We start from the raw sequence: 19,086 nt of genomic DNA on the forward strand, positions 1-19,086 counted from the left end.
TCAGAGTTCAGAGATCAAGAGTGATGATTTCGTCAAGTCGAGTTGATTGTTTTGTATTGTTATTTCTGGGCATACATGTAGTCACGATAGTAGTGATACCGATGGTTAGCTATTTCTGATTGCGGCTCTAATGAAGATGCCAAATATCGGGGGAATTCTCATAAGATTTGATATGTCTTGGTGTACGCCGTCAGGAAATAGGCCTACGAGATGGCAAAGACAGGTCAGGGAAAAGGGTGATAGCAAACATTTTCGGGATACAACTGATAAGAAACTGCAATATATGAAAAGGGACAAACTAATAAACTGGGTAAAATTGTACTCCAAGGCATACGGCTTTGCATGGGCAAGATTTGGTGAGGCCAAATAATTAGGTGAAGAGTATTTGAAGTGGCTTAATTTGGTAAGGCTAAATGAGGGTGAAAAGTTCATTTTAACTGCCACTTTAAACAAGATAACTGTTTATGTTGAGAATTGATTCCTACCTCTAAATAACTGCCTCTACATTTCTGCAACTACACACGACACAAACACATTCATTTCAATTCAAAGGTTCATGTCACTTGAGATCTTAAACTGCCAATTTGTTTCGAGATGTCGGAAGGGCAGTTGCCGCACCCCGCTAAATTAGGCCCTGAATTCTCCATAAACAAGTCAAAGAAGAGTGTTGGTATTCATCACTTTTGTCTCGTAACATCCAAGCTAACCTTGCTGTTCGGATATTTTCAAAACGGCTTAGACTTAAGTGTAAACAGGCACACACTTAAACCGGTTTGAAGACAAGCTGGATTCCTCAATGTAAAATTGAGTTATCCGGTTGAACAGTGTAAATCTTTACTGAACTGAGTGGAGAACACTGCAAACGAAATGAGTTTTATTCAGAATGGACACTTACCCTTAGGGAGACAACTGTATTCTCCGTAAGAGATGGGACGTCCACTGTCAGCCTCTTCAGCAACTTGGTCATCATCGGTGGCCGCAACTGACTGGAGAGAGGAGATAAAGGACAGTCAATAATGGGCAGAATGATACCAGACATGCCCTTAGATATTAGGACAACATCATGACTTTATTGTATGTTGTCCTTCTTCAGTGTTCACTGGACACGTGGAGGTGTTATTTTCAGGGAGAATTCCTCCTCCCAGGTGGGATGAGTGTTTTGCACGCCTGGTGACCCCATCGTTGGCCAGTTGAAGAGTCCATCGCAGCTACTCATGTTTAAGTTTATGTCTCATATGAAGGACCAAGCCATTTAGGCTCGAGTGTCTTGCTCAAGGACACAAGAAGAAACAGTGATGATCCTTCTGAGAGCTGAACCCACAACCTCCCAATTATGCACCTACTGGCAATCTAACCACTATGCATGATCTGTCACAGCAAAACTAGGCGTATGTCGCTGTCATTTAGGCTCATCTTCTGTGTAACATGAGCCTGGTTTTGATGTGAGGGGTCACAAATGTTCGGCCTACCTTGTCAGGGCCACCATGAAGTCAGACGAGCACTCTCTCTGTCCCTTGGTAAGTGACTTGCAATTAGACAACCTGTACGCTATTTGGAGTGTGGAGTCGAGCAGGTCCGAGAAGTGGTCTGCGTCGCTGAAGTGATGGGCGTGGGTCGTCAACAATGGAAGCACATTGTTACAGAGGTAGCGGTTGAGTGCTAGCGCCATGTCGCTCTCTGAGGCGGCAGCCTGGAAAGAGGAAGGCAAATGTCAACAACATCAAATCAGAGTCGCTCTTGATCAGATCACTCTCCCAGTTCTTATTTTGCAGCCGTCATTGCTGACCCTCCACCCCCCTGTTCAGGCAGACAACACTTAGTCAACACTTTGCAGTAGTTTTCTAGGACCAGGGTGCTAATTTCCCAAGGATTTGAAATAAAGTTGTCAGGAGATCACCACATTTCCTTAACTTTTCACGAAGAACCTTAACAATTTGACAGATATTCGACACGATGTATTTTTCTGACTTACAGAAAGTCGACAAGTAGAAAAGTGGAAGTCAGTTTGAATAACTGTCTCTTTCTCTTTACTCTATAGATGATAGATTTTACATGCAGAAACATATCCTGAAAGCTTTCATTGTGTAAGTTAAAATCCTTTAAAGTCAACTTCAGCAACACTAGACCTTGAAAAGCAAAGCATGTTCATCACAAGTCATATTGAGGGAGGGCTATGTTGAGGTCTGAAGAAGTTAGTATCTTAAAGGCCCAGTACCTTTGTATTCTTAGGTAGATAGTGACCTACCTGCAATCCCTTACAAAAATGAATCCCAATTCACCATGGTGAAATGATGATTTACCCTGATGAATTCAGATATGGCTTTTAACCACCCCAAAAGTTGCAAAAATGATATTTATCGTAATTTTTCTTCTGTGTTTAGGGTACATGTAAAAATTTGAACAGAGGTACTGGGCCTTTAAAAGAGAGGAAGCTGAAAATTTGCAGCAGGATGATCAACAACTTAAAATGTATGATATTATTTTCAATGTTTACCAGATGAAAAGGACTTAGAATGAAGGAGATTGCATTGAAAATATCAATGCAATTTAAAGCCAACGCAGATAAACTCAGATCACATTGTAATGAAAGGGGTTATTTTGAAAACCGGTTGCGACTCTTTAAGAAAGGATTCACAAGAAACTAGGAGGGTTAAGGTGCCTAACACAACCTTACCTCAGTTCTAACCTGAAAGGCCGAAGAAAATGCATTGAATTTAAGCAAGGAATACGTTCATGTTCTCCCCAAGGCCACTTGTGGGTTCAAGATGATCCGAAGATTTCGAGCAGAGTAACGCAGAAGTATTTGTTCCATCTTATATATCACTTGCATATAATAGTGAAAAATGATAAAAAGTGGTTTCTGCTCCAACTAATCCCGTCTGGGGGGCACGGAAAAGTTGAATTAATCCTGGGGTTGATAGGTTAAAGTGATTTCGGACTTACTGTATCCAGTGACACAGCTGCCCTCATGTCAGGCAAGAATCCTTCCTCCAGAAGCCTGAAGAACGTCTCCTGGCTGTCGACGCCGTACACCCGTTCCAGGAACATGACGATAGAAGACTTGTGAATCGGCAACAGGCCAGGTGGCATACCAGCGGTGTCCTTCACCTCAGGCTCACCTAAAGAAGAAGGGAGGGTAGATTAAGATATTGGGTCACAAGCATGTGAGCTAACTTGAATCATTATTTGCAACCCAGACGAAATTTATGCATCTCCCCCAAACAGAATGTTTTACCCTTACCATCTTCGTCATAAACTGTCTCCGGTTGAGCAGTAGGCAAGATGAACCGAAGTGCAAGGACGCCCTCCAGGTCCTCCATGGACACCAAACTCCTCAGGATTGCCCTGGCTCGAAGAGCATCGCTGCGTCCACTCTTGATGGCTTCAGACTCAGGTGCACAGCGGCCTAACAGGTCAACGAGTACAGTGTAGAAGCCCAGGATGGAGTCACCGATGTCGATGTAGTCTTCGTCATCCTGGGGTGGTAGTGTGGAGAAATCATACTTCCTGAAAACAAAGTAAAGAAGAGAAAAAGAATTAAACTTTGCAGTTCGTGAGTTATACAGTAAAATTGCTTTGACAGAGCAGTAATTAGTTATCAGTGAAATTGCCTTGCCCTGACCAACATGCACAATCGCTGAAGAGCCTACAATCGCTGAAAAGCCTACAATTGTGGGTATGGAGATTGGGGCGGCATCTTAAGGAAGGAAACTAACAGCCTACCTCTGATTCAGGTACTGGCCACCCGAGTCATCCACATCATTGACAGCTGCTAGGAAGGAGACAGATGCGCTCCCCTTGGCTGCTGCGATCTGCTCGGACATCTTGATGCCGTCCTTGATGGCCTTGAGCAGGCCTCCTCCTTCCCCACGCAGGGCCGGACCAAGACATTCGGGGCGTCGGATAAGGAGCCGCACCACCAAGTTGGCATTTTCTTCAACGCTCTCACCTAAAATAAACAGAGGAACGTTATCATGTGTGTCGATAGGTTCACTAGCTATGCAAGCAGGGCCAAAATCAAAAGGCTGCTCACAGCGATGTTCTTTAGAAGGATATTTCAGTAATAGAACCCTTACACATGGTTGATGGCAGGGTTGGAGACAAACTTAGCACAAAAACAACCAATAGTGACTCAACTAGATCAAAATTCAGGCCTAATTCAAGACAAAAAACAAAATGAAGAAAGTGTCTACTTACCATTTACCCAGACACAGAACCTCAGGAAGTCCAAAAATCGCTCTCCTTCGACCGGATCCCAGCCAATATCTGGATAGCCCTTGTTGATGAGGTCAATATTCGCCTGGACACCACATCGGGCTAGGTACTGGGTTATACGCTCCAGATTAGATTCTCGCAGTGCCAGTGCTAGCTCATTGTTGTCCATTAGCGAGGAATAGGCGACGTCCAGTGGACAAGAACCTCGCAGTGATGGACGAGCTGTAAACAGACAAGACATACACGTAAATGATTTCGATTTTGCAGCTCAACACTAATCTGCACTTTCTGTGCTCTTTCAGTAAGCAGAAAGAGAGAATTGTCTCAAAATCATGAAGAAGAGTTTTCTCAGGAAAGATATGCCATCTTTTGCAACTCAGTTGTTGTGGCTGGACAGTACAGTATTTGGAGCAGGAGATAGAAAACAAGATCAAAACGAAAAGCCTATGTCTTCAAAAGGATGCTGATATGAATATTTGATGTCATCAGTTTCTACTCACACAGCAACATTCCACTGTTTTCTAACATGTATGCCAGATGCTCAAACATGGCCCGCTGATTGTGGCGACCAGTTCGGCAGAAATAGCACAAGAAACGACAACACGTCACAACCATGTCTGCGGAGCCATCCTGAAATAAACCAGAGAGGGAGAAATAAGTTCACTGGACAAGTACAGAGTTGCCACCCTTCGCTGTTTATGCCCTCACCAAGGTCAAGCGGAGTATCAATCAAGATGAAGATGAAGATGAAGATGAAGATCATTACCTTTGTTTCATCGGTGCCATCCTCGTTTCCAGTTTGAGATTGTGCCTTGGTGAGCGTGTTGACCATCAGTTGCATTACCGTCTCGTGGACGCACAGTGCTCGCATCAGGTCGGGATGCTGGAAGAAGATCTTATTGTCCATAGTGGTCCTGAAAGAAATGATGATGACATGATATCAGCTTCCAGGTTCCTGAAACAGTTATACTCACTGCCATAACCACGCATGCCCGAATTACGGGGCAGATCTTTCACCTTTTAATAGTTCCACCATCTCATTGATTTCCTTACCAAAGATTAGTCTTGAGCAATGCCTCCTCGTCCGTGTCCACCTGTACTGAAAGTAGTAACCGGATGGTTCCTAATGCTTTCAAGAGACTTGCCACATCAGAGTGGCTGACAGCACTGATCACATATGTCTTATCAAGGGCGCGCATCAGCTGAAATGGTGGAAGGAAATTTCAAATTCAGCTCAACGAAAGTGACCACTTACTTGTTGTTCAATGGGTTAGGTCAATTTTTGGGGTGGAGAAAGTGTCAGTGATGGTGTTACCTAGGTGATAGTATAACACTATCTCAACCCCAAGACTTGGACTAGACCTGACTCAATGGGTGATATGAATAAAGACTAGCAATTGCTTTTACTGAAAACCCCATGTACATTTACACTAGGCCTTTCTGTACAAAACTGAAGTAAAATCATTTACTAGTCTTTATTCATATCACCCAATGTATTGCATAGTCCATTCTCGTCAATGCCCCAGATATAGAGTTGTCTTACGTTTTGAAATCTGTAGTCCAAGGTTGGTGGATTCAGTATGCAGTACAGACAGATGGCTTGAGACCTTAGACAAATCCCTCTCCATCAATTGGCAAGTCCTTTGAATGAAACGTCAAACTAAGATTCCTCAGTGAAGAAGAAAATATGCCTTACCTCTCCTAGTCCATCGTACTGTCGATGCAGCAGACTGAACATCTCCCTCACGAGATCGTGATTCTCAATGAAGTCCGACTTGCCCCACTTCACCACGCAGTTACTAATCAGACGACACAATGGAACTGCAAGAGAAAAATGCAAATAAAGAAGATTTGCACATTCTAATCTAATCTAAACGCCTTCATTTCACATGCGAAGGGATGTGAAAATGTTCAACTGAATGGTTTTATCATTGAAAAATGCACCCATTGGCGGAAATAGGGACGCTACATATGGACCTGTGACGCTGGGAGGTGTTCAAACCCATGATCTCTGGACAATGTTGGATCGAAAGTCGAGACATCTCGCAACCCGCACATCACCAACCATCATGAAACTAACAAAAACGAACCCTCACCTGGGCCAGTATGAGCTGAATCATCTATGATCTTTGGCGGAGGTGGTTCTGGTGGTGGAGCGCCATTTATCAGCGCGTTAATCTTATCCACGAACGTGACCGGTGGCACCTGCTCGCCCTCTTCTTCGTCCCCGCCGTCTGTTTTCGGCAGTGAGACCGAGGTGAGAAGACTATCATGGAATTTCCGGAGAACTTCCTTGAGTTCATCGGTGCAGGAACAAAACTCGGAGTCCTCGTCTTCAGCGTCTGCTTTGAAATGTAACAGATACCGCATCTAGAAGAAAAAGTACATTTTGACACCTGTGTCCTACTAATTTCCCTGACACTCCACCCTGACCAAGATCACCTGGGCAGGGACCATATATGGACCAATATATACCAATATATTGTCCAATATGGCCGCTTGGTGGCCATATTGGACCATATACGTGGTATGCACTCAACGTAATGATAGATACATAATACGTAAAAAGCATGCAGAATTTCACAGAATTCACAAATAAGTCATCAAAAAGATGGTTACCTGCTCTACGGGAGGACATCTGAATTCCCTTGTCTTTTTGGCCGCCACGGACATGGGGAGATCCGCCTGCTTCACCTCATTGTATCTCTTCTTCTGGTCCTAAATGACAATAGCAATGGAGTGCATCCCATCATTTTTCAGAAAATTGTTTCAAATTGACCATGAACTGGTAAAATTTGCAAACGATCCTTATAATTTCAAGACCTGAAGCAATTTGGCAAAATGCTAACTTCTCTGGTTGATCTCTTTGTTCCCAGCAGCAATGTTTTGGCAAATTTTTGTATGGAAAAATTATAGTAGACAGCAGGACCATGCACCATTATACCAAGTAAAAGAAAGTTGCCAAAAACCTCTTGCTGCTAAGGCTTTTTGTACTTACATTCTGGCAATCCTTGACAAAATCTGCTGAGAAGCCGGAGAGAATCTCAACTCTTCGTCTGAGCTGGCAGTCGCAGAGATGCTGCATGATGCGACACAACTGAAACATTCAACACCACCTTACAATTATTGAACATGTTTATACAAAACTAGCAAAAAAACTTGTTGTGGACAATGTCCTTACTGATCGAGGGGAAGAGTTTTGTATAACATAACGATGTAAACAAAAGTGTTCTCCAAACAATGAATTAACCAAAATATTGTCTTCCAGGGTTTCTGGTTTCCTTCTTCATTGCACTTCAAAACAAGAAATCATATATTAACTCACCTCTAGCTTAACTGGTTCATCAACTTTCATATTCAGGAGTCCTTTCTCTTCTGAATAAAGACAGAAAGTATACATCAGCAGTTATACATAGCTGGTAGTTTTGGCCACGAGTGTTTTGACTCATACAATTACCTCATGTCACAACCTAAGGACAGTCTGGATCAGGAGGAATCTTGACTTGTCTCTTAAAGGGGTCTGCACCATCCCAATGGTCTGTCACAACCTACAGATGGTCCCAATCTTTTGTCACAACGGACCACAAATACTACAAAACCCCACAGTAGCATAAGGGCTCAGCAATCATATTGTATACCTACCCGTTTCCAAGTTAACATCAATGGACTTTGGATCAATGAGCATCATGAGTTGGTGTGTGTCAGATTCATCGAGGACCCCCATCACGAGAAGGTTGTCACAGACGCGTAGGATAGGACTGGAATAATAAAGAAATAAATTACCAATACCAATCCCAGCACTCAAACCATTCACCATGGTTTTCTACAACTAAAACCCAGGAAATTTGGCCACCTCAATGGAAATACATGTATAAATAAAGAGCACTAATAGAACTTACACGAAAAGGTTTTCGCTTGTTCCTCCAATTGGGTCTCTGATATGCGAGTGTCCCTTCTTTACAGCCTCGTTCAGATTCTTCATGATGTATCTTTTGAGATCATCAATGGGGAAGGCTGGGCTGTGCATGGCTCGCTTGTTACCCTCATCAAAGGTTGGACTGAAAATGTCAACGTGAAATATGGTTATCACAAAACAGTTTGTGAGGTTTAAAAGAACATGTCTCCAAACCTGAATACTCAGCTCCAGTTCTGGCCTGATTGAGACAATATCAGCAGGTATGGAAAGGTTTTCACTGAACACTTCTACCTGGAGCAAGCACACTGGGCCTTGTCTATGCTGGATGTTGGCAACGAGACAGTCCAGTCCAAAAATCTCAGAGAATCTGTTTTGTGCTTACCCAGAATATTTCAGCTCTAGCTCAGGCCTGATCGAGACGATATCACCGCCTGGGATGGAAAGGTTGTCACTGAACACTTCTCCCTGGAGAGCTTTGTTCAGCATCTCCTTTGAGTTCTTTTTGTCCATTTCCATGGGGATGATGTATTCATTCTGGGTACTCAGCCTGAAATAACACAATTGTGAAATTGATGAAAATGCCAGGGGCTCCAGTGTTCACCGGATCAAACTTTGGTTGAGGAGATCATCCTGAATTCTAACTGTCGTTAATTATTAAGTTAAGCTTGTTAAGACGACGCTATGACATACATTTTGTGGTCATGAGGTGGAGTTAGTTTGCCAGTGATTCTGCAAATGAGCTGTAACTATTTCGAGAGGTTTCCTTACATTTCTTTCGCATGTGTCTCCAAGTGCATACATATGAGCAGGTTGTGGTACCCCATCCTGAGCGGACCCGGGAGGCATTCATTCGTGATGCAGTACATGAACTGGATCACGTCGATGTGTTTAATGAGTGTGTGCGCCACCTTGTGATTACCATGCGAACACACTGCCCAGTAGAGGTACAGACTCTTGGCGTGGAAGCTGAAGGAAAAGTGACAACATTTGGTAAAGAATTACTTCAATCTTTTGATTTGTCATTCCAAACTATCAATGAACTGGCAAAATGAGTCACAATGAGCAGATCTTCTGTTTGAGTAAATGGCATCGGGAGGCACAAAGCACCATGCCATTTAGAGATGAAGAGTTTTAGCAACTTACTTGAGCAGTTCTGTATGTTCACTAAGTTCTCGTATGTCGAGGCACTTGTCTTCTTCTGGGATGTGAAGAGCCATGAAAGACACTGAAAGAAAGAAAAGTTATGAAATGATTAGGTTTTTTGTAATAGATTGGCTGATGATTACAACCGTCTTTTTACTACGTGATGTTATGCGATGATATTCGTTTGACTACGACTATCTACAGCATCCTTCGAGGCAATGGCATAACATCATGCATTTCATAATGCGTCACAGTCGTAACGCGTCATAGATATGCCTAGAGGCTACCCCCGCTAAAGATCGCCTTGTGCTTTACCTGGATTTTCACAGAGCATACTCCAGCCCCTGATGTCGGACATCTTGAGCGTATGGACAGACAGAGACATATCCGGTACCCGCGACCACTGGGCCTGCTTCATGATCTGGATGTCCAGGCGAGGTGGACACTGGGGATTAACATCCTTCTTACTCGATCGGAACAAGCAGGCAGACAGGGGTAGTGCATTCTGAAATCAACAAGGAGAAAGGTAAAAATCTTAGTTTCTTCTCACTTTCGTTTCTTACCTTCCCAACACAGAACAACATATTTGAAACAACCCTGTTTTTCCTGTGACTCATCGAACTACAAACTTATAGTATCTTCAGTCTGGGACATTTGATTTTCCCTTAATGTTCAGAACTGTCAACACATCTTTACATGATCATGTGATGAATGATGCAAATTAATCAGGTTAGCTCCAACTACTTCTGCACTACTACTACTACTACTAGCTTAGCAACAACTTGACCATCAAGTTTTGGTTCCACTCCACCGACCCGGACTCCGTTAGCGGTAGGTTACAGACGGAGTACCTCTGATGGTTCAGAATGGCTATCTTCTGCTGCTAGTAATCTTGCTACCACTTGGCACCACCACCACACTTGCTATAGCACTGGAAACCACTGGGTTTTCTTTGAAACGCTTACAGGTATACAAAGAGATGATCCACTTGAAAACCTTTAAAAATTCACAAACGTGGTGATAAGGAACCTGAACTTACTCTCCTCCTCCCAAGCTCAAACTGGAACATTTCTTTGCTTGTTGGTTCACAGAACACAGCAGGGTACAGCTTGGTGCCAGGATCAACCTGAAATGGAACCAACACACCATGAACTGCAGCAAAATAAGCATGAATTAAAATTTAAAATGAGACGAGATGACTGCTGTGGTGTGAATTTGTTTATCCTAGCTCTTCAGAACAGGGTCAAACACCTTTGTTGCACTTGACGAGTTTGGTGAATGATCGTCTAGATTATGAAATGTACTTCCCAGGTGATCATAATTTCGACTTACATGGAACTTATTGGCCACTTCCCTCCCATTGAACGTGAAGCTCAGCTGGCCGTTGGCAGTATCCACAACACAGCCAATAACAACACCCGATGCCTGGCGTTTGGTGGCCGAGTCGTCTTGACCACCATACCTTTGTTGGAGGGTGCCCGCAGACACCATGTAGCAGTTCTTTAGACCAACGCTGAAAAGAAACATACTCTCAATATACAGTGGAACCTCGGTAACATGACCACTCATGGGACAAAGGTTGAATTGTCGCGTTAGAGGAGATGTCATCATTTCTCGCATGATGAGATGCCAGTCTACATCGGATCGCCACAAGAGAACCTCTCCATCTTTACTAAAACGGCACTTTACCTTTGTTTGATCCTATACTCCGCATCCAACTGGCAGACGACGACGTTCCGGATATTCTTGATATCAAACTGGTCGCAATACGTGTGGAACCCAGAGGTCACCCAACCAACATGAATATTGGCCGGATCTTGACCAGGGAAGATACGTATCCCATAAAAATATGAATTGATCTGGTCTGCCATCGCTTCTAATTCACGAGTCTCCTGTTCCGTCATTGCACCGTCATTGTTTTCAGGTTCCATGCCAAATTCTGGATCAACTGGCATAATGTTGGCCTGAGCTTCCAGACGTGCCTCCATCTCTCTGATATCCAGATCTTGATTTGCAACGGACCGTTTTTGCTGCTTGCTTAACTTTGCGCCTTTCTTTTCTTTCTTTGGCTTTTCTTCAGATTTTGACCTCTCACCCATGGAAGGATCTTTGGAGAATTGCTTCTTAAACTTGGCAAATGGCGACTTGGCCTGTTTGGCTGCATCTGCTTTTGCTTTATCAGCAATCGCCTTCGAAGTATCATGGAATTTTTCCAGAAGGGAGAATTTGGAACTCGACCGCTGTGTTTTAGGAACTCCGAGGAAGTCTTCCGCGGGGTCTAAGATCATCGTTTCGCTTGCAGACGCACGGAGACCGGCTTTCATGTCTCGTCTGTCACCCATGGAGTCGTCATAGGATTGTCCCTGTTGGGTACGGAACTGCTGACGTCTGATGTCTGTCTGCATGTCGTCGCTGAATCCTCTAGCTGGCATTGCTGGAATGATCAACAAGTTATAAGAAACCACCAAATACCATGGAAACAACTCATTCTTTTTCAATACCACAAGAGCTTTTATCGAGGTGCAGCTTGAGCTACTTGCAGGCTGGCACTAAAGCCAGCAACAGACCAGCAATTATGATGGCAGAGATGAGACTGAGGTGTTAAGTAACAAACTTACTAGAAGATCTGGCCATATCGCCATTCACCATTCCTCTTGTGTAGGGATGCTCGTCATCTTCTGCATCTATAAAACACAAATCATATCTCTTTTACTGTAGAGACAAAGGGGGGGTCATGACCCAGGTATGATCGAACATACAAGTAATGCGAAAGAGGATATATGGCATCAGTTATTACAGATGAGTGAAAAGATCACCCCAAGCTTGGCAAGATGAAATATGATTACAAAATAAACATCAGGAAAGTACAAATAAGGTTAAGACTTTTCACCACACAAGTGAACACGAGAAACCGCACGGTTTTCACAGGCATTGGATGAACTCTAATGTAAGTTAGTAGCACGGTGATATTTCAACTGACCAGAAAGCCTGTGGAACATGGAGAAACTGCAACGGTTTCTGGTTGCAGATGAATCAGACCTTAAGAAGGTGAAAACTTAAGCAAAGTGCTGCCAACAGACTACTAGTGGTATCATAAAGCATGCTACAGATACATGTGATCATTGCTGCGATTGCAGTCTGCAGTGAGCTTAATAATGACAATTTAAGTTGGTGGACATCATGACAGGAAATACAATCACGACAGTGTGAGATTGGTGATGACAACATTTAGAGTGATGAAGAATGATGTTTGTTTTAGAGTGCAGAGCTCAGTAACTTGAAATGTACAGACAATGGTGCGCTTCACTGACAATTGTGATCTAGCCTGAATTACAAAGAGAAAAAATTCGATCCCATAGGGTGACACAGTGAAATGTGAAGCAGGAGTAAAGATTTGAAAAATCTGAATGTGTATCTCATGCTTTGGGATGTGGTTACTTACTGGACATGTAAGCACTACTGCTATAAGAATAGTCTGATCTGAGCGTGTCTGAGCCGTGACCGTGATCGTTACTGTAGTTATCATGAACAATACGCCGTAATGAATCTATATGAGGGAAGAGGAGTGAAGTGAGCGGTTAATATAAACAATGATGATAACAGATAAGATGCCGGGGTTTGGACTCTATAAACATGGTAAACATAAAACTGATCAAGGACAAAGTCATGAAATACTGATATCCGACGAAACATCAACCAGACCTGGATAAAATCTAGTTCCACTGAACTACCAATGATTATTAGACAATAGGTTGGTGATATAAAGCTGTCAGATAATGACATCATGTTCTGGCCTGGCCTTATTGTCAGGTCCATTAAGTATGAAGGGGACTCTAAGATCACTGAAACTAGAATATATTCAAAACTGGTCAAAAGTAATTTTTTCGTTTTTAGTTACCTTACTTACAGAAATTTCAATATGACACAATAAAAGGTGAATATTTTCATATGATTTGAAATCCAGTCACACAATAGAGCATGAACTATTTCTACTGCAAAGACACACGGATATACAACTGTCAGGGTGCTTTATGTGCAGCTAAAGATACTCGAAAACCTCAACTTCTAAAAGCTACATACAAATAAAACTGAGTTTTCATATCAAACAATTAACGTCAAATACAACATTTGTACACATTTGGACGCAGTCTTTAGTTGGGGCATTAAAAGCTAAAGCAATTGATGAAAAGTCTAAAGAAACTGTACTAATATGGGAAAGTTTAAACATGAACGATGATCGGTGGTTAGTATCTCAGAGACAAGTGGATCAACAAAGTTCCTAAAACAAACATTGCAATGTTCAAAACGCTGCAAAAGATGTGCAGGGATGTCACGTGTCATCTCATTGAAAATGACTGAACTTGGAAAAACTAGGAGGAACTTTGATGTACAGTACACTGTGAAATTTATCTCAGAGAAATCATTATGGGGGTCATCCACAAGTTGGTGCAGACTCAATTTCTGCACCAACATAACAAAGACAAGTTAATTTAACTGTCAAATATGAATTTAACATGATGTTTAGTAGTTTCAGCCACTAGAGATGCAATACTTATACAGTAAACCCCTTTATTCATCTTGTCGAGTGTCTTATCTGACTGAAGTGTTAAGTAATCACTTCATTATGCCATGTATCACTTGAATTTGATATTTTGTCACCATAAACCATTAAACACTTTCATCACCGCCCAAAAGGATGAATGAAGGGGCTTACAGAAACAAATGTGGTCGAGTCCCATGCCTGCAAAGAGAACCAACCTGACTGGCCCGCAAAGAAGGAAACATGGTGGTTCTGGCCTGTCAGGAGGGAATCACAATAGTGAGGTGAAGACAGTACAACGCTATTACGCAGGGCAGATTTAGAATGAGAGATGGGTGACTGCACATGAGGCATAGCTTTTGAGGTTAAGTCCAAATATTTTTTCTCTTTTTTTTTCTGCTCGAAATGAACCAACATCACCCAACATCATCAGTCCCAAAACTTTTTTGACTTTGAAAATTTTTCAAAATTTTGAAAATTTTGAACTGACTGAATGATGAAAAAACCTTACGACAATGTTAGTTTCTCCCATTTTCATAAATTGGTTACAGTAACATGTAGTTAAATTCTATTCTAATTCAGGCTGATGGCATACCAGCAGACTCCCGACCGTGAGGCCCACCGTCCAGCTGCATAATTGGTGTTTGATTTGGTATAATGGGTACTTTCCGCTTCCTTTCGGTGTCATCAGCCATACCTGAAACAGGGGCATCAAGCTAAAGCTAGGGAGGACGAGGCGTAGAGGAGGCAACAAAACTATAATAGTGTAATGGAACTACCGACGTAATGGTATATCAAACCCAAATGATTTCTTAGATATCTTTCAAATTTCAATTTAAGATGAGCAAAAAAGCAAAATAAGCTAAAGGTATAACCATCAGAAGATCATAGTTCGGGATTTGGCCATTTTGTACACAGATCTAATTTGCATGCTGACTGCAGGGTTTATTTTGCTCCACACAGCCTTCTTTTGATGTTGACCGCAGGGCTTCATCCTTCAAATCATGTGTCAGTTGGTTATAAGGCTTGCATAGCTCTGTTTTACTTATTCACCAAGATTTGATTAAGGTTCGAGTCCAAAAGCTTTTGGCAGTCAGCATGCAAATTAGGAAGCTTTTTGGGCCATGTATTAAACAAATGGAAAATCCTGAACATTTTGCCATGATCTTTTGCTTCAAAGAGTACAAAATGAAGATAGACTGAGTGACAGGATGAGAGGAATGCAAGGGCTTTGGATCAGGAAGACATCAGAGCCATGCTGATCAAATCAAGAAATCAAAAGTGAAAATACTGAAGAAAAGGTTTTGTTTTGTTTTCCACGCAGCCATGTTTAAGATAAAATGCATCACTGCAAAAGTGAAATTGAATGCTTATGCATTTCTGAGTCCCTTTTACATGTTTCAGCCTTTTCTCTACAAAGTATAGATTCATTGCAGGATTCAAAATGTTTCAAATGAACTGTCTGTAAAACAATGTAAGGGAAACACAAATAAAAGACGCAACTGTCAAGGATATTGCATTAATCAACTTACCAGCAATGACTTTGGTTCCCCTCTCCACATCAGCAGAGCTATAGGCAGCATCGTTATACCCTCGTTCGTGACCTTCCTCGGTGATATCCATCTGGCCGCGACGGAGGTTCTCCATATTCATTCTGCTGTCCATGGTCACCGATTTCTCCCTGGAAGAGAAGCAACAAGTAGTTCAAGTAGAGTAGAGTTGTTAGGAAGGCCGTTATCCCCTTCAGTCCACTCCACGAGAAAGTGGAACTCAGATTGTTAGTGATTTCACACAACAGTTGAACAAATTAATGTCTTCTTTCATGTAAAACTTCACAGTCTGAAGAATCTTAAAATACTCATGTTGCCAAAATCGGACAACGCATCATCAAGAATAAGGGATTTGAAGCAGTGTAAGCAGCCAATCTTGACATTGACTATCGTAAACTTCATTGGAACTTTCATTTATTTACAATGAAATATATCTTTCCAGTGATATTGATTTACAAATGGAGGCTCCGTTATTTACATTATTTCTACCTGTTTGTTTACTTACTTTGCCAAGGCTCTGTCCATAGTTTTGACAGGTAAGCTGAGACGAAGGAATTCCAAGCGACTCTTTTCAAGAGTTCCAAACGTCTTGGATACAACCCTCAGGCATGGGGCTGCTGTACCACTGAAAGAAACAATTTGAGAATTGATAATCGGATGGCTGCCGAGTGAAAGAGTAGCATTGTACTCAACCATCTTCTCTCAAAGGGCCAGTTTAGTATGTGCAATGATGACTTACCCGCCGGCCGACTTGTTGACCTCAATCCTCGGGTGGCTACTGTCAGCAGGGATGAACATTGCCTGCTCCTTACCGTACCAGAGTGGCATGTTTCGGGTCATGTTCCTGAAAGAAGATTGTACAATTCATTTAGATTTAACTGTTGACATCATTAAGTTTGTTGATTTTTCCTGTTAAACTTATCTGAGGAAGAAAAGATGGTTGTTATAAAGACTGAGCAACTGAGGAAATAGGGTATAACATGTCATGGTTCTTTGGACAGGAAAACTCATGACCAGATAAACTTACACGCAGAATGGTTCATATCCCTCCTGTAAGCCACAGCACGTGAAATACTTGAGGCTGTTGACGTCCTGCCCGAAGTTGAGTTTGCCCTGCTGCAGGCAACCCAGGTAGAAAGCTGGCACATAACCTGAAGAGCGAAAAATGAAAAATTTGATGTCCATTTTAGTTAAACATTCGACTAAATTCTCCAAATCTGAATCTTTCCTAGGCATAATTCAGGTTTTTCACCTTTTCTTCTACAAGAGTAATATGTATTTTGTCAGTGATCCTCAATTAATTTCATGAGAATACTTATCATTACATTTTACATATCACAGACGGATGGTTGATTACTTTGAGTGTATTGACGGTATCTAGTATGGACGGTATACATACCAACTGCTGTATCAACATTCTTGAAGGCTATCTCCTGGCCCATGTGATCCATCATTAGCTCACCATTCAGCGAGAAACCTGAAATATAAGCAACATTTGTTGTCAACGGTGTCATCTCTGGACTACTCATATAAACTTACTGGACTACTCCTATGAACCTACTGGACTACCGGCATGAACCTACTGGACTACTAATAAATACCACAGTTTGTGCTTCTATAGACAACTTACTGACGGTCTTGTCTGTGAGATCAAGCATACAGCCAATGGTGTCTCCGCGTTGCCATATCTTGCCATACGGCTCAGAGCCTTGGTGCCACTTGCGAGCCTGCAAAAAATGAAACAAAATGAAACCATCTGACCTCAGAGAACAGGACATGCAACAGGATACTGGGCCCTTTGATCCAATCACTCACAAGATACAACTCACCTGAACATTTTATGCAAATTTACAATTTTATCAGAGGCATTGCTTTGAAATGGCCAAGACAAATGGAATGATGGAAGGTATTTACTTGAGAGAGTCTTAAAAGAACAAGGATAGAGAGGGAAAGGAGAGCAGCCAATGTATCCTAGTTGATCAATTAACTGAGCTCGATCAAAGAAATGTTTATATCTCAAAATATGCTGATGGTCAAAGTAGAGGAAAATCTTACCAAGAATCCATCAAAAACGTACGACTGGTCATCAGAGCCAAGCTCATGGTTTGGTTTTGAGGTGATCTTTGCCCAGCCAATCCTGGCATCACCAGGGGTGATCACTTCAAACTCGTAGTACCTGGAGGAGAAAAGGTTTGGTAGGCATGATTACTGTGTCTGACAAAATTCTGACGACCTTCAACAAATAGCAAACCCAGCGATAGCCATTGTTACCCACAGAGAAGCGAGCTTGTTGTTCACCACAGTGATAACTATCGCAGGCTGCAGCAATAAACATCTCATACCTGCAGGGTGAACACTTTCCATACATTTCTTTTTGTTGAAACACCTACCATTTTCCTGATGTCACAGCATAGGTGTATTCTGCCCGATACAAGCGCATTGACTTCTTCTTGTCAGTTACTTGCTGTGCCTTGCCTGGAAACAGAGGGGGGTTAAGAGAATTATACTTCTTAAAGGGGCAGTACATTAGAGGCTGTCACAGAAGGCCATCGCAAATGTATCTAGTAAAGAGGTACATCAGAAATTGTACTCAAACAGTCTACCAAGTAACAGGTGTCCATTGATTTTTTTGAAATTTTGCTTTCTTTTAACACTATTGTAGCCATGGCACCAATGATATGGAGTGTGATGTCATTAGGGTATCATCATGAAGCAGAGTGATGTATTGATGTTTTGAAGTATATTGCTGAATGCTGACTGATATGCAGAGATCATTGGCGCAAGTATTAGTGGGCAAATTGTAAATGGGAATGAGAAACAATTTCAGTAGATCGGAACCCAGCAAGATAGCGAAGGCTCCCATCAACACTCAACACACATGTGAAATGGACAGACAGATTTTAACAATACGGTATCATTTATTGGTCATCTTCAGCAATAAGAAGATAGAGGGGAAAAATACATATGACTGGGAAAAAAACTATAGCAGTCTCAATTAACCAAAAGAAAGGAATGATGTTGAAGAAAAAAAATAATTTGAACGACAATTAGAGATGTTTGTAAATCCAACAGATGATTGGCATGGATTAAGAGACAATAAACCAAAAAGAAGGGTTAGAAAGTATCAGTACGGATGACAGATTTACTCGGAGGGGTTTAATACAGTTTTACCTTTTGTGAAATAACTACCAGATCCAACTATGGTAGCAAAAAAGGAAAATGTATGAAACATAATTTAATTCACGAAGCCTTCACAAACATATATGAATACTGCATGATGTTCTTTGGTTATAAGTGTTGCAATGAAAGAAGTAAAAAGTTTAGGTTTTCGTATAGGTCCTCAGGTGTTTCTGGGTACCTATACTATGTGGATCACAAAACTTTTGAGAAAAAAATAGCCAAGAAGGGATACAGACCAGGTCAAGATTCTACCATTCCTTCATTATATCTTAGAATACTACAAGTAGGCCTACAGTCATGAAAATAATATGGCAGTAAAATGGACTTGACTTGTTTTTCTAGCTTTATAATTTTCTCAAAATGGCCGCCTAAAATGGATACGTCCATTTTGAAATCAATCTCTTGGGCATTAAGGCGACTGCCAATGAATGATTAATCGCACCACTTACCACTTTCTCCAGACTCATTGGTTGGTGGATCCAGGTTGTAGCCAAATGCTATTAATGTCTTTACACTCTCACTGGCTGTCTCCCTGGAATGAC

General features: G+C 41.9%; 1 protein-coding gene across 22 annotated transcripts in view; it reads right to left on the minus strand.

The window, feature by feature from the left end:
* Positions 1-19,086, minus strand: part of LOC135485374 (ryanodine receptor-like) — an 86,563-nt gene that overhangs the window by 30,870 nt on the left and 36,607 nt on the right. For 15 of the 22 annotated variants that reach the window (XM_064767328.1, XM_064767324.1, XM_064767347.1 and 12 more), the window contains 36 exons: positions 18,994-19,076; positions 17,755-17,839; positions 17,420-17,540; positions 16,995-17,091; positions 16,764-16,841; positions 16,392-16,515; positions 16,104-16,208; positions 15,870-15,989; positions 15,347-15,495; positions 14,410-14,511; positions 14,033-14,071; positions 12,717-12,821; positions 11,893-11,958; positions 10,964-11,708; positions 10,607-10,787; positions 10,314-10,400; positions 9,590-9,779; positions 9,275-9,356; positions 8,900-9,097; positions 8,514-8,678; positions 8,115-8,273; positions 7,858-7,973; positions 7,541-7,590; positions 7,214-7,312; positions 6,835-6,933; positions 6,312-6,585; positions 5,912-6,036; positions 5,269-5,417; positions 4,982-5,129; positions 4,716-4,845; positions 4,198-4,437; positions 3,724-3,949; positions 3,242-3,507; positions 2,944-3,119; positions 1,470-1,690; positions 896-986 (listed from right to left, as the gene is read on the minus strand). In XM_064767328.1, the coding sequence (XP_064623398.1) occupies positions 896-986; positions 1,470-1,690; positions 2,944-3,119; positions 3,242-3,507; positions 3,724-3,949; positions 4,198-4,437; positions 4,716-4,845; positions 4,982-5,129; positions 5,269-5,417; positions 5,912-6,036; positions 6,312-6,585; positions 6,835-6,933; positions 7,214-7,312; positions 7,541-7,590; positions 7,858-7,973; positions 8,115-8,273; positions 8,514-8,678; positions 8,900-9,097; positions 9,275-9,356; positions 9,590-9,779; positions 10,314-10,400; positions 10,607-10,787; positions 10,964-11,708; positions 11,893-11,958; positions 12,717-12,821; positions 14,033-14,071; positions 14,410-14,511; positions 15,347-15,495; positions 15,870-15,989; positions 16,104-16,208; positions 16,392-16,515; positions 16,764-16,841; positions 16,995-17,091; positions 17,420-17,540; positions 17,755-17,839; positions 18,994-19,076 (5,491 nt within the window). The remainder of the gene's footprint in view (positions 1-895; positions 987-1,469; positions 1,691-2,943; positions 3,120-3,241; positions 3,508-3,723; positions 3,950-4,197; positions 4,438-4,715; positions 4,846-4,981; positions 5,130-5,268; positions 5,418-5,911; positions 6,037-6,311; positions 6,586-6,834; positions 6,934-7,213; positions 7,313-7,540; positions 7,591-7,857; positions 7,974-8,114; positions 8,274-8,513; positions 8,679-8,899; positions 9,098-9,274; positions 9,357-9,589; positions 9,780-10,313; positions 10,401-10,606; positions 10,788-10,963; positions 11,709-11,892; positions 11,959-12,716; positions 12,822-14,032; positions 14,072-14,409; positions 14,512-15,346; positions 15,496-15,869; positions 15,990-16,103; positions 16,209-16,391; positions 16,516-16,763; positions 16,842-16,994; positions 17,092-17,419; positions 17,541-17,754; positions 17,840-18,993; positions 19,077-19,086) is intronic. The other 7 variants (XM_064767338.1, XM_064767329.1, XM_064767339.1 and 4 more) reach the window with 7 other exon arrangements.

This window comes from Lineus longissimus, chromosome 3 (assembly GCF_910592395.1).
Source record: "Lineus longissimus chromosome 3, tnLinLong1.2, whole genome shotgun sequence".
Taxonomy (NCBI): Eukaryota; Metazoa; Nemertea; class Pilidiophora; order Heteronemertea; family Lineidae; genus Lineus; species Lineus longissimus.